Genomic DNA, 15,319 nt, shown 5'->3' on the forward strand with positions numbered 1-15,319 from the left:
GAAGACCGTCACTGTGAAGGGTCTGTACCGTGGCAATGCCTGGGGCCTCTAGTCCTCAGCAGGAAACCCACTGTGCTCGGCACTGGACCAGCACAAACCTAAAGGGTGGTTGTGGCCCAAAATGCTGAGACTCTGCTTTTCAAGACACACAGAAAACTGAGGCCCTGCTGACCAGGTTAATGGGCATTGGTCTCGGCGTGCCTGCTGCCTACCTGCGGGCATCCCTGTTCAGAGGTCGCAGAAGGGGTGCTCCTAAAGAAGGATGTGAATCTGGATAACAACATGACTTTGAGACAGTCACAAGGGCCCTCTCCCTCTCGACTGGGGCCGTGTTCTGCCCAATTTCTAGCCTGTCCCGGTCTGCCTGCAGTCATTCCCTACCCTCTGGTCTGTGCTCGGGCCGTGCTCGGAGTTGGCAGCGTGGCAGAGCCAAACTGCACTTTGGGACGGACAATACTCTGGGTATAATCCCAGCACAAAATCCAGTTCCTTATTCGGTTCCCCCTTCTGCACACTGAATGACATCTGCAAGGCATGGGCATGACTGCAGGGGTGGCTGGAGGGCACCGTTATTGCCCCCCAGGCACAGCTGGGGCTCCCATTAAGGGGAAACCCGCTGCGTGGAGGTTGAGGCAGACAAGCCCTGAGGACGGTGCACAGGGGAGTGGCACCTGGGAAGAGCCGACCAGGAGGGAGTCGTTTTTAGGTGTTACCCAGATTAGGCTCCTCTGCCCTGCTCGTCTTCACCCTCGTGGAGTGAGACACTCTCACTTTCCGGCTTTTGGGCCCCTCCTCGGGCTACTTGAGATCTCAGTGCTCTTAGCAGTGACCTCTCTCAGCCTTGTGACCTCTCATCCATCTCTTTCCCTCAGCTCCACTCTGCGCCTCTGGACCCCTCTGGTGCCACGCTTTCCAGCAGGTCTTTGACGTCCCCACACTCCCTTGAACAGGTCCCTTTTTGGGTCACAGTACAGCCCAGGGGTCCATACACACTTAGAGCCTCCTGCCACCGCCGAGGTTGTGTGTGACACTTGCCAAAGATCCCATGCGCCTTTCCCGCTGGGGTGTGTAACGCCAAGGGCCTTCAGTCCCATATGCCGGCCAAGTTATAACAGAAATCTCCCAATAGCTGAAGTTACAGCACGCAGACCTACCTTTCAATCTGCTGTAGCTACCCAGGTGGCACTACACCGTTGCTAAGTCAAACTGAGCTTTGATTTTAACCATCTTTTAAACACGGAGGTCCCAGGTTTAGGGAAGCATCGACTCTGCAGGTTTTGGCTTCAGAGATGCTCAGGTCGGAAGGGACCTCAACAGATCATCGAGTCCGACCCCCTGCCTAGGGAGGAAAGGGCCAGATGCCCCCAGCCAGATGCCTACCCAGCCTTCTCTTCAAGCCCCGCAAGGCAGGGGAGAGCACCACCTCCCCTGGGACCCAGGCCAAATTTTGGCCACCCTCAGCATGAAGAAGGTTTTCGTGATATCTAGCCAAAATCTGCTCGCTGTCAGTTTGTGACCATTGCTCCTTGTTGCCCCAAGAGGCGCCCTGGTGACCAGAGCATCTCCGCTCCCTTGCTGCCCCCCTAATGTATTTGTAGGCAGCCACAAGGTCACCTCTTGGCCTGCTCTTGCGGAGGCTGAAGAGGTCCCGGTCCTGCAGTTTCTCCTCCCTAACCGTGAGTGGCCTCCTCTGCACCCTCCCAAGTCTATCAACACCCTTCTTGAAGTGCGGCGCTCACAACTGGACGCAGGACTCCACCTGGGGTCTGAGCAACACCGCATAGAGGGGAAGGATCACCTCCCTGGATCTAGTCGTCATGCATAGCACGCTACAGCGTGGTTACCTTTGCTGACGATTTCCCCACACTGATGACCCGTGTTCGTCTTGGATCCACGATGACTCCGAGATCCCTTTCCGCTCCTGTGCTGCTGAGCGGGTCACTCCCAGCCAGTGGGCGTGCTGGATATTTTGACCTCCTCAGTGCAGCGCTCTGCACTTGTCCTTGTTGTGCTGCATCCTATTGTGTTCTGCCCACTTTTCCAGCCTGTCCCGGTCTGCCTGCCGTTGTTCCCTGCCCTCCAGTCTGTGCTCAGGCCATGCTCGGTGTTGGCAGCGTGGCAGAGCCAAACTGCGCTTTGAGCTGGACAATACTCTGGGTATAATCCCAGCACAAAATCCAGTTCCTTATTCGGTTCCAGATACTTAGCACAGTGGCTAGGGTATTGTTAGTTGGCCAACCTGCACTTTGGGCAGGGCAAATCTCTGGTCAGAGATGTCCAGAAGTGTCCCCTGGTTGTACAGAGACATGGTCTGGGGTGGCCCAAGAAGGATTTCTTGGTATAATCCCAGTCCATAATCCAGTTCCTTATTCAGTTCCCTGTATTCAGCACGGTGGCTGTGGTGCGGTGTGTTATCAGCCTGGCATGGCCAAACCGGAGTTTGGGTCGGAGAAGTCTCTGGTCACAGATGGCCAGGACAGTCCTCTGGGCACGCAGAGGTATTACGATAGATGGCCCAAGCACAATTTCTAGCCATGAACCCAGCCTGAAAGCCAGTTCCTTATTCAAGCCATTATACTTAGTACAGTGGGCATGGGGGCTGTTAGCTGGCAGCCTGGCACGGCCAAACCGTGCTTTGGGCCGGGCGGCACTGTGGTCAGGGGTCTTTGGGACAGTTCACCAGTGGCATCACCATGAAATCTTGGGTAGCCCAAGGAGCATTTTGCCCCATAATCCCATCCTAATCTCGTCATGTGACAAAGATACTGGAGACAAAGTCAGCTCTTTGGTAACTGAAGACAGAGAGCTCATATGCTTGCCCATATTGAAGTATTAATTAAGTCTTAATCCTGGCCACATCGACATGATTACCAGGTAGCATGTGGGTATTACAGCTACTTTCTTCTATTGTTTACTACAATGCAAAGTAAAAGCAGAATTGGGCCTTTAAAGAAAAACATCCAGCAAGATAATAAATAGACTGAGGCGAATATTAAAGAATGCATCTGGTACACAGTGTAATATTAAATATTAAAGCGGGAAGCAGAACCAATTCAGGAATGGACCAAAGCAGTGTGCTCATGGACCAAAGCAGCGTGCCCACGGACTGAAGCGGGGCGCTCATGGACGCTACACCTTAGAGGGACCATTGCTTAGAATGGGCGAGCCAGTCAGATAGGATGCTCCAGCGTACGGCTTGCCATTTGCATTTCTGGAACTGGGCAGCTGTGCTGAGAAAGGAGCCTCCTTGCACTGGGTAAATTAGCATAACTCCACTGTAGCCTGCTGGGGCTCCATTACCAATAGGTCCAAGATCAGAGTCGTTCTCTAGGGCTGTGATGCTGGCATGTTGCACACTCATTGCCTTGGCTTGAAAAAACAGCAAGCAAAGAAAAAAAATCCCTCTAGCCTGCAAATCACATTCCCCACTAGGTTTTTTTCTATCTAAGGCCTCTGCCATTGGTTCTTGAGAAGAAGCCTAATGAGGAAGACTTCTTTGTGGGAGAGCAGGAATCACAGAAGAGGAGGAACAATCCCTCAGCAAGAAACTACATGTCACCAGCAGCTTCTTTCCTTTCCTTGTTGGAGGAGGAGGATGACACCAGTTTCACAGCCTACGTTGAAATGCCTCGGTTCCCAAAGAGAGACCCGAACTGCCGAGTGTCCAGCGTGAGTCAGAAAGGGTTGGAGTCCGGTTCTGAATCAGGAGTCTCCCAGCTGGATGGAGGGTCTGTGCCCAACCTTACAGGGTGTGGGTTCTCTCATTTTGTCTGGAGGGAGACTGAAGAGGACACCTCAGCTTTCCAAGACAGCTAGAAAACCTCCTTTCAGACAGTTCCTCCTTGGGAGACTTTAGATATCCAGCAGAAGGATACGACCAGCATAATGTGGACATGGGCAGGTGCCGACAAGAGGCCTTCTTTCAGGTGACTGTGCTGACAGAGGGTCTTCATTTGAACCCTTCCTCTGAGGACCCACATCTCCCCGCAAGGGGCCACCTTCACCCTGACCTGGAGAGACTTCTCTTCCCTGAGCGCATAGCTTGCTTGAAAGTACGAGTCTCTGACGACTCTGGTGAGCTCCCTCCCCAGGACTTTGGCCTTTCGACTTGACAGTTCGCAGGGGACAAGGACATTTCAAGTGACTGTGACAGCGAGACAGAGTTTCTGGCCGCACACTCAGCAGGAGGAACCGTGCCTCCCGCCACCATGCTAAGGGAGACTTTTGAAGCTGGGACACGGGGAAAGCATGGGACTGTGGAGGAAAGGATCTACCAAAAGCTTAAATGCCAGGGCTGTCAGCAGGTGCATTATATGTCAAGAAACTGATGGTATCATGGGAGGAATGAAAGGACAAGCATTTGTCACCCTGTGCCTGTTTGTGCACCACTACCCAGACAGGGTAGCTTCTACTAACGTCTGTCTTATCAGGTGTTACAGCTCCAGTTGCAAAAAAGGTGTGCTTTCACTGCAGGTAGCTAATACCCATTCACCATCCTGCTGCAGAAACCCTGTGACCATAAGTCGCTGTGATTTTACTGCTGAGCAAATAGGGCAAAATCAAACGTGGGCAGTGGTGATCTCACACATCTCCCTTGCAGCAAACACTGCAGGTGCCTTGCCATCCCATAAGAATTCATGGTGAGATAGGGATTGTGTGTTAATTATCTCTCTGTAAAAACACTGGTTTATCAGAAAAAAGCAAAGTCTGAAACAACCAGTCCATGCTGGCAACGTGGCAGGTTTCAGTCACATGTGGTTTGGGACCCAAGCTGATCCACCACCAATTGCTCTCCTGCGGTTGTGAAGTTATTCCCCCTCCTTGGGGGCAAAAGTAAGAGTTGAAATTTGTCTCCTTCTCAGACATTTTGCCATGTTTTCTTTCTGTGGGATCGGGAGAAACTCATGGTCACCATGTCTCAGAACAGAGGAAAAATCAAAGCCCAAAATATAGGCTGTGTTTATTTTTGTCATTTTTTATGGGTTCATAGATGTTAGGGGCTGGAAGGGACTTTCCAAGATCGTTGGGTCCAGCCCCCCTGCACTTGGGCAGGAAAGACTGCTTTATTTTGGTTTGTATAAAAATACGTGTTGGAGGTGAAATTAGTCTCGCTGAGCAGAGCAGCTCAGTGGTGCTAGGGACTGATTGATAAGTGCCTGTTTGCATTTGCCCAGCCAGCCCAACTGAAGGCACCTCTACGCAACTGGGAAACCTGCTGCCTTGATATTCGGAGTGATATTCTAAGTACTCCATCTCCTGTCTGTCCTCCCCGGGCGCTATTTGTTGTCAGTGGGTGCAGTTCCCATGCTGGCCGGGTCTGGATCCTGCCCATCCCTCTGAGCAAAGTCAAAGCTTCACTAAACTACGTAAGAGTGGGGGACAGAGGAGGAAGGGGCAGAGTGGGGGCAGGCAATAGGCCAAGTGGCTGATGGTGAGACCTTACCCTTTTACTTATATTTCCAGGTTAAAGGAACTTGTTGCCATTCTATTCCAATAAAGGAAATAAGGACAAATGACACTACCGAATAAGAGAGAAATGCCAGTAGCACATGTGTAGGATGTATTGCCCTTGGTGGGAGTTTGTGTGCTGACATTTACCCCCCCTCATCCCCGCCAGGCTCACAAGGAGGGAAGGGCAGCAGGGTCCAAATGGAGGCCTTTAATGCTCAGCTCCTTCCGAGGACTGGGAAATCCAAAGGGCAGATCAGATGATGTGGGAGCTGGTTAACTGCATGCACAGTCTTTCATCTTCCCATATCAGTATAGCTCATGCCTTTTATGACTAGAGACAGCAACAGCAAGGCTCTGATTGAGATTGGCACTCCAGAGTATTGTTTTACACCAGCCCCAAGGCAGGACTGACACTTGTCCCCAGAGGTCTGTGTGAAGTGAGCCAAGACTCTTACTCCAGGTCCTGTAGAGGGGAATCCTAGCCCCAGACACCAACCCAGACTTCCTTCCTTCTTTAAATCTGAAAAGAGGGCACGAGCTAAGAGGAAACTGCACATGGAAGGCTTCCCATTTCCCATTTATAGAGGGAGTTAAGATGATGGCCTAGTTTAGAGAGCGGGTGAGCACCTGCAGCAGGAGTGAAAGGGCGATGTCCATTCCTGAAGTTCAAGCCAGAAGCATGCAATAATCAAGGGAAACTGCTGCACATGCTGCATGCCTGACCTGCCACTGGCAGGCACTATTTTAGAAGACCTCTGTTTGCGCTCAGCACCCTGTAAGATGCCACACAGCCAGCCTTAATAGCATGGCAAACTTTGGCATAACTTCCCTGATATGGAACTGAGACATAGCACACCTAAGATCACAGGCCTTGCTGTTGCTAAGTCAGAGAAAAGTGCTCCTGCAGGTAGCCCTGTGCAGAGGGGGTGTCAGCCTCTCACTGTGTTTTGAAGGAAGAAAAGGACTTGATTAAGCCAGATGCTGTATTCACGGAAAAAAAATATAACAGCTCCACCATCTTGTACAGTTCCTTCAATCACTCTTTTATTTTACTTATCCTGCACGTCCTCGAGTGTATGCAGTCACACGCTGCACTTAATCACATCTATTCATTTAGCAGTACATGCAACCATTCTAGTATCATTGGGAAAAGTCTCCTCCCCCTCGAAGAATTACAGGCATCTTGGGAAAAGCAAGAGCGAACCCCCTGCAGTGAGAGTTTGACACATCAGAGGTCTCTGAAAAGGGACTCAAGAGGTCTCGGTTCAATTCCCTGCACCAGCACACGTCTTGTGGACCCGCCACTTACTCTCTCTTTGCCTCCCTACTCTCATCTGCTAATTGAGAGTAGTGATCATTGGCAATCTGACAGGGGTTGTGTATGAGTTAAACATGGCAGCAACGTGGGAGGGAAGCAAGAGCACTTTTATATACAGATTTCCTACCTCTTGAGACAGTTGTGTGAGATTCCTACTGGGCCAAGTTTTAAAGTCCTGAATCAGCGACTTCTCGAGTAGATTTCATGGCAGCGTCCACCCCGCACCCACCCCTGGGGGCACTGGATGGAGGGGGCGGGTGGGGCCTCCATGTAGACAGACCCAGGACCCACGTGGGCAGGGTGCATTTGGCAGGCTGGATGGACAAGATGGTTGCAACCCAGTCCTGTAACATCTGAGGGCTACAACAAGCCATTTTGGACGACAAGATGCAAAAACAAAGGAGGCCAAGAACTAGCAAGTGAGAGGAAGCTTTTCCTGGTTCCAACCTAGTTTTATTTCTTACAAATTCAAGCATAGGCAGATTTAATTACTCGATCAGTGCTGGAAGGTACAGCGCACCTGGAGAAGACAGGAAACTTCAAGGTGATCTGGGGGACTAAGATAGTCTACATCAAATCAAATTGACCCTCCTCTGGGGATACTTGTATCTGGAGCCTTATGCAGCCCTGTGAAAGCTTCCATGATACGCAGCCTCTCATCGGTCAGCAGCCACCTGTGAGGTAGGACATGGTCACCTAGTTGTCATAGTGGGGCTTACATCACAAAGGCTGTTGGCTCACCTCTTTCCTGGGTCCTGGACCTGGAGCCTTGAGTGCCTTCGGATGCCTTCGCGATAGGAGCTGCTCAGCGCATTAGAGAAGGAAAGCTTGTTTAAGCCGACTTTGAACAATGGAAGTCATCGATCTGAAACTACCCAGCAGAGGTAAGATCCCCACGATGTTCTCCATGCCTAATCTCTAGTCCCACAGCCCTTCTTGGAAGCACAAGGAATAGCTGGATTAGCTCAAATCAGATTTGCTAGAGCTAGATTTTAAATTGTGCAAACCACTGTTACTTGGTGGCCTGGACCGCAGCTTGGGTGATCGAGACCAGGTCAGGATCAAGCCTTCAGCCTCTGGACACTGGCATGCCTCCAGTCATTGGAGACTGTGTTAGATGTTCTGGGAAAGGCCTCCTTCCATCCCCGGGGTATTTCTGACCCTGTCCCCCTTGCAGCCAGGTGGGTGGTGTGAGGTGTCTCTGCATACATTAGCTAAGCTGAAGCATGACGGCAGCCTATAGACATGCTGGTTCGCGTTCTAATTAGAACCGGTTGGAGCAGGCTCAGTTAATCGAGTCTGCTCCACTTCCTAATTAAAACGCTCCAGCCTTGCCTCACTGTCATGTGGTTTAAGTGCCCTGCCCCCCACCGCCACATTTTAAAATGGCTGTGGGGGTACTTTAACTAAAGCTCATTGAATAAGCTTTAGTTAAAGTGCTCCAATGGCAATGTTCAAATATGGGGTGCTTAATAGATGTGACGGTGAGCCGTTTTAATTAGAATGGCTGTTGGGGAACCTCTCTAATTTAAACAGCCCCTCCCTATCCCAGGTATGCTTATAGGCAACCTTGCTTTCAAAAACGTTGTCCCTAAACCATCATTTTGGGTATGTGATCCCAATTCTCCAACTAATTGCCAAGGAGAAAAGAGTTGTTATTGTTTGCATGACTTCCCTTATTTTCCAGAAAACAAATATCACAGTAATCTCCCCTTCCCACTGGCTGGGCCATTTTGTAAGCAAATCTCCTAGCATAACAGAGCGGGAGAAAGGGGAAGGTGCATCTTCTCCCTGACCAGGTCCACTCTTGCCTCTTTGGCTGGTACAGCTGTGGCCATTGCGCACAGGACTAATGATTATAGGTTTTTAGCTTCTGATGCTGGCTAACACCAGAGCATCATCTCCACCCTATTGGCAAAGACGGGATTTTTGGCAGAACTAAATTGCACTAAGAAAAGTGCCTCTTTAGCAGTACCAGCTGCCTCAGCCCAGAAGGGTGGCCTGGAGAGCTCTCCCCTTGTTGCTGTGCTAGGAAACCTTTCCTTTGTAGCCAGGCTACAGGGTTTGGCTCCAGCAGAGCTGCTAGTGGGTGGTGATGAACGAGAACTACGGAAATCAACAGAATCCTTTTCCTCCATTTCAGGTTTTTCCACCAGTGATCCCTCTGCAGCGAGATGCCTGGTGGATCAAGCTCAGGGCAATCTTGGCCCAGAGTTTGGCCAGGCAGACGTGGACCTTGACATTACTGTGAGCCTTCTGCTGGAGAGACTCCAACAGGAGGAGGTAGGGCGATGGCTTTGTGTCACATGGCTGCTCTAAGCATTTCCTTCCAGGCTGTGCAGGGTGGGACCCCAACTAAAACTGGTCCTTGTCCATCTGCTGGCTCTTTTCCTTTCCTGCTCTCCTTTTGAAGGTCACAATACAACATGCCCCCTGTTGTTATATTGTGATGTCACGATGATATCAGGGCACGCTCACATGGGCATCATCTCCCCCTCCCCAGTGGATGATAGATATGGTATAAGCCACATTCAAACAAGCCCTCACCCTACAGATAATGCTGTGAGCCTCCTTAGTGTCTTCCTCCAAGTATCTCACAGCATTGAGATATGAAATGTAGTTTCCCAGCAGCCTTGTGAGACTGGAAAGCCTCAGCCCAGGAAGTGAAGTGACTTGCCCACTGTCCCCCAGCGAGTCAGGAAAAGAACTGGGAATACAGCCAAGGGTGCTGAGCCTCTGCCTAGAGACCCTGGGCAACACACTTTCCCTGCCTGATTTGTTGTCATCCAAGTATGGCTTGGCTGGCTTAGCGCAACCTGGTTCACAAATATTTCAACTCCCTTCTTCACTCAGTAACAGAACTAATCGCACAATGGTTTTTGGCAGCATCTTGCCTGGCAAACTCCTGCTAAATTTGCTGCTCAGGATCACCCGACAGCTCCTTGTCACTCCCCTGGTGTCCTCATCTCTGAAAGAAATGCAAGTCACTCCCACCTCCCCAGTGCACTGGGGTGACAGTGCCTGTGATGCATCTGACTGCTTTTCTGATCACTTTTCTGTGTCTCCCGCCAGTCTGTTACCTTGTGCCCTCACAGTGCCTGACACTCCCCACTTATTAGTGCCAGCTGTAAACATCTGCATGAGAGGACAAACACAAGACACCCTGGGTTGTGTTCCTGTCCAGGAGCAAGGTCCCCCTTAGCGTGGCTGTAGAAGAATCCCTGGGTAACTGATGTCCAACATCACAGTCCTGGATGATCTGGCACTGGTCCCAAAGGAAACCCATTGTTCTCTTTCTCGGTGTGTTCCCAGGAGACAAGAGTCACCATTTACTCCAGCCTGCAGGAAGTCTTGCAGGGGGACATAAAGAGCCTAGACAGGGACCTTGTCAGGAGGATCATCCACTTGGCCTCCAAAGACATGAGGGAGACCCAGGTGAGTGAGCTCTGCCCAGTTTCTCCTCACAAGACTTGACTCTATGCATAGTTTGTTTGGTCCAATGTAGCTTGGGCCTATGGTGTATCTCCTGCATGGACCCTGCTTAGAGGCTGCAGGCTTGCTCAAGACAGAGCTTCTCCAGATGGTTCTGGAGAGCAGGAACACGATCCAGCCCGGTGTTGAGCTCCTCTGAAACATGGGGCTGCTTGTCTGCTGAGAAAGACCAGAGTGCATAGGTGCTTTGCTGGGGACAGCATTGTCCAAGAAGCTTCCTGGTCCATGCTGAAGCTGTGTCCTACAGCCCAGGTGAATTCTGCGGTTGGCCAGCCAACCAGAGCCGAAACATTGTTCAGCCAAGTGTTTCAGCGGGCATTTAGGAGTGAGGGATCTCATTCAAGGAATTATTAGGGGCATGTAGTGAATTCAGGAGCAGCTAGTACAGTGTGTGGCTGGTAGGTGGTGGGGAAGAGAGTTTGCTTGGAACCAAGGATGAAATGGCACTGGGCCACTGGAGGAGCTGAGGCTAATGCATCCTTCTCCCTCCCTTTCAGAGTTATCCCCAGCCTGACTTACCACTGTCTAAACTGTGCATCGGGCATGTGCTCCAGTTTTCTTTTCTTATTCTAGCAAGAAAATGATGAAGTGCAGTTGGCTGCAGGAAAAACCCTCGTGGCACTTGCCGGCACCTTTTACAATTGGGTGATGTATGAGCTGCAGTGTCACGTGGGCATCATGGAGCTCCCTCCAATTGACTTCTTGATTACGCTGGGCGACTTGGCCTCAGCCTATGGTACAGCATTGCCTCCCTTGCTTCCGGGCTCTCATCAGGGATTGTGGAGGGAGGGGATAAATACCACTCTGTCCAATGGGGCCATCACAACTGAGCTGGATTTGGGGCCCAAAGAATCTGGCTCCTGGATCTAAGGCGCCAGCACTAACTTCTGTAACAGCTGAAAGGGCCTTCAGGACAGGAAGGAGTGGAGGTCAGGTGGGCAGGACCCTCCACTCCCTCCTCCTGCCCTGCATCTGGGCATGGGAGGGCAGCAGACAGAAGATTGCCCTACGTAGGGGCAGTCACTGTGGGGTTCCTCTGACATCTTCAAAGCCCCTTTGTGCTGCTCACCCTGAGAGTGAGGGATGCAGGTGGACAGGAATGTCTCTAACTGCATAATGTATCCTTATCCTGCAGCACTGAGGTCTGAGCCCTTCCTTGTGCTGACGCTCAGCAAATTGCGTTTTGTGCTGAGGCTGGTGGAGACCAACCAGATGAAGCGGGCGCTGTGTGGAGGTGAGTGCCAGCCCCTCCTGCAAGTGCCCCCACTGGGCACCCAGGGCCTAACACAGAGCTTGGGCCCTACTGGAGTGTCCCGCACTAGCAAGCGGGGCCTCCACTGCACTTCCTGGGCCTGATCCAACCACGAGTGGAGAACCGTCCCTCCCTGGGCTGGCTGGAGGCTCTGAGCAGTGAGCAGGATTGGGCCCTTCATGACCCTTGCAGAGTAGTTCCCAGGAGCCATCACCGAGGCTGGAGCTGCCTCTAGGCCCTGGGGCAGATGGTGCAGATTGAATCCTAGTTGTAGCCCCTGGTCCGTGCTCCACCTGTCCCAAATTCTCCATCTGCCCTGAGCAGCACAGAGGCTGCCGGGACACTGTCATGACCACCAGGCATGCATGTCCTGCAGCACCTCACTCCAATGTTCCTGTGCAAACGTCTTGTCTTTTCTCCCCCTCTGCAGTTGTGGAAGGCTTTGCCCAGGCTGCCAACCTGATATTTCACGTGGGGGACGAGAGCCCGTTCCCTAGCTGCCAGGCAGCCGACTATGGTTTTCATGTGCTCCCTTTCTTTAATCTCATGAGCAGCAGCTGGCTGACAAGCGAGGACCTGGAGGTGAGGGCTGCTGTCTTTCTAGCTCCATAGCACAGCTGTCACGTTTCACTATTTCTGCCTATGTGTACAGTGCTGGCAGGGAAGACCCAGTCTCCGGGGCTCATATCACGTGTCTGAGAATCTGCTCTGCCCACAGGCAGTGTGCAGTTGCGTGCACTAATGGGTGCCAGTGGGCACTGGGAGCTCCTTCTGGGCATGACTCCTTCGGGGCCCAGGGGGATGGCAACAAGGAGTTTGCTCTCTTTGCACATGAATCTGGGCACATCAGCACAGCGGGGAGCCAGCCTCGGGGCCATATCTTACGGCCCCTCGCAGCTGCCGTAGGTGGGAACCATGCAGACGGGGCTGGTCCAATGATGGACCAAGGACACTGCTGATATGAGAAGGAGAAAAGCTGTGCCTCTTCCTGACCCAGAGCAACCTCCTGGAAAGTCTGCCGGAGGGACTCAGTCCTGCCTTTCTTCTCTGCAGCTGCAGCAGGCTGCGGTCAAGGCGCTGGGACCCGCAATGGGCCTCCTTCTCCACCATGAGAGGCATCGCAATACTGTTTTTGAGAGGCTCCCCTGTCTCCTGCAGCAATACGAGGGAGGGGTCGACAATCTTCATATCACCATGGTGAGATGCCACCTGGGAAACCAGCATTGGCACTTGTCTGTATGCGTGGGTGTGCGCACTGGCACACGTGCGTGCATGTACGACTTGGCCTAGGAACTCCGTAGCTCTTGGGGCTTTCCTGGTGCAATTCAAGACCCCTTAACGGATCGGCCTTGCCTACACTTGGAGGCTAAACTCACAGCAGCCGGGTCTGTAGATCATGGCTATGATGGGAATGCCGCTTCCATTTTCTAGGAAGTCTGATAAGGGGAGACAAAAGAAATGAACTACCAGACCACTCCTTCCAGCTGAGTTTCGCTCTGCTCCCTCTGGGCTTGGCAGGGATTATGGTCAGGGCCTGGCAGTTTAAAGCATGGAGATTTGGGGCTCCCTGCTATGGTTTACAGAAGTGGAGCATGTTATACAGTGGTTCTGCCTGTGGAGCGTGTCTCCTGCGCTCTGTCTTTGTTTGCACCTGGGCAGCCCCCCGAGGCAGCACAGGTTTACCCCAGGGGAGAATCCCACTTCAGCTCTGTGCTCCCTTGTCCTGTGTCCCTGGGGCTGTGTGGGCAGATGCTGGCTGGGCCTGACTCTGCGGTCAGTTTTGGGGCCTACGACACCTGTGGGCTGTGGGACCCACTCTCCTCCTGGCATCCTTTGGAAGGAATCTGAATCTCCGGAGAGTGGTAATCCAGGTGGGGTGTATTCAGGGGACTGGGCAGGGGCTCAAACAGCACAGTGTGGTGTGGCCAGACTTGCAGATGTCGAAACTTCCAGCCCCAAAGCAATAAGCACTAAGCATGGGGCAGTGAGGTATCTTTTCTCACTCACTAATTTTCTGCTCTTGCTCACTCCACGGTTCTCCTCTCTAACCCTCCCTTTGACTTTCACCGTCTGTTGCAGAGTCTGAGCCAGCTCTTGGAGGTAGCCTATGATTTTGAGGTCCCTCTCCCCGATGGGAAACTCAAGAGCATCTGCTTTGCCCTGCACACCCAGGTAAGGGGAGGTCGATTCTGTACCGCTCATCCCAAGGCCCAGCAGGTCCAAGTCCCATTACCCAGACAGACCCAGCTGATGGAGGTGCCAAGCCCCACTCTGCTGGCAACGTCTCTGCTTGCCCAAGAAGAAGAAAACAGGTGGTGGCCTCCTTGTCTCCCTCAGTCCAGTTCAACTGATAGGAGACTCCATGCAAATCCCTCTGTCCTACCAAGTCAGGACCCGAACAATCAACCCTGTGGTGCGAGTCCAGCCAAGAGCAGCCATGTTGCTAAAGGGACTTGGAAATCAGGGTCCCCTCTTGCTTATGGTCTGGACCTTTGAGTTCTTGGCTCTTGCTGTGTGTGATAGCAGTGATGTCTCCTGGGACTCAAAAGGACTCTGGACAGTGGGAGTTCAGGATCCATTCCACACTTTCACCTGCACCCAGCTGGGACTATGGAGAATCCCTTGCCTTCTTCCCACAGGTGTGTGATATCGCACAGCTGCCGGGATCAGAGAACCAGGTCAAGGTGTTCTACTGTCTCCGCCTGCTGGGTAAGCAGAGGGAGCTCCAAGTGACATAGGGGTTTCCTTCAAACCTCCCTGCTCTGTGCCAAACCCTGGACAGGGGAATGAGAACGAGGAGTGCTGAGGCCACTGAGGTTTGCTCTTCTCCCCTGCAGCCTGTCTCTCCCCAGACCAATTTATTTCCTTTGTGGGCTCCCGCCTCAAGACTGACAAAGAGGGAAGCTGCGTGGCATCCCTCTCCATCTTTAGCGGCATCATTGCTGCTGACTGTAAGTATGACCAGAGCAAATGTGCTGACTGCTGTCTTGGCTGACCCTTCAGGAACTGAGTTAGGACTGTCCAGGCCGAATGACCTGTCCTGCTCTAGCTGCGCTCAAGAGCCCTGGCTGTAGAGCTAGAGTCAGACCTCCGTCCTCTGCTGCTCGGTCCCAGAGGGCCAGTAGCACCCTGCGTCCTGCTGGATGACACAGGAATGCTGGGACCAAATCCTGCTCGGACACCTCTCCTGGCAGCACTCTCAAGTCGAGAGGTTTAACGAGCCCTTTTATGGCCCAAGAGACTTTCCCAGGTTGCAAAGTAGAGACAGGAGGTTGTGCAGGTCGCCACAAGCAGGTCTTTTGCAAGCCGGGTGCCTCTTGCTGTGGATTGCTCCCAGAACACAGCAATATTGTGCCCTCCTTTTCCTTCCAGTGCCCGAGATGAGCCAGAAAAAATGTGCTGTAGTCAAGGCCATGAGGTGCATGCTTGGTGATCAGAGCACTGAGGTGAGGTGCTTTGTGAGCAGTGGCTGTGCTGGGGATGGCACATGGACCTGGCACAAAATTCCCACCCCAGATTCTTGGTTCTTTTGTAGAGAAAACCTTTCTTCCCTATCCGCGTCTTCAGGGAAGGCAGTGCAGAGAGCCTGGCCCTCTGCTTCCAGAGGTGGGGAGAGTCAGGATCTGGGGAAGTGACATCAGTTTGCCAGTGGGCAGGGGATCTGCTTTCCCTCCGATGCCAATATGGGACTACTGAGTAGGAAAGACACGCAGTTCTCTTGCCTCTTTATAAACCCTAGAAATAAAATTGGAGGCCTGGGGACCCTTCTCCTTCCCTGTCATCCTTTCCAAGGTTTGAGGGAGGGT

At 52.3% G+C, this 15,319-nt stretch overlaps 1 protein-coding gene across 1 annotated transcript; it reads left to right on the plus strand.

Moving 5' to 3' along the window:
- The first annotated feature begins 7,619 nt into the window (after window positions 1–7,619).
- Window positions 7,620–11,482, plus strand: LOC132246610 (uncharacterized). Its single transcript, XM_059719940.1, has 5 exons — window positions 7,620–7,653; window positions 8,322–8,377; window positions 8,663–9,052; window positions 10,082–10,204; window positions 10,835–11,482. Exons 1-5 carry the CDS (start codon window positions 7,620–7,622, stop codon window positions 11,129–11,131), a joined length of 900 nt encoding a protein of 299 aa, XP_059575923.1. The 3' UTR covers window positions 11,132–11,482.
- The last annotated feature ends 3,837 nt before the right edge of the window (window positions 11,483–15,319 follow it).

This window comes from Alligator mississippiensis, chromosome 16 (assembly GCF_030867095.1).
Source record: "Alligator mississippiensis isolate rAllMis1 chromosome 16, rAllMis1, whole genome shotgun sequence".
Classification (NCBI taxonomy): domain Eukaryota; kingdom Metazoa; phylum Chordata; order Crocodylia; family Alligatoridae; genus Alligator; species Alligator mississippiensis.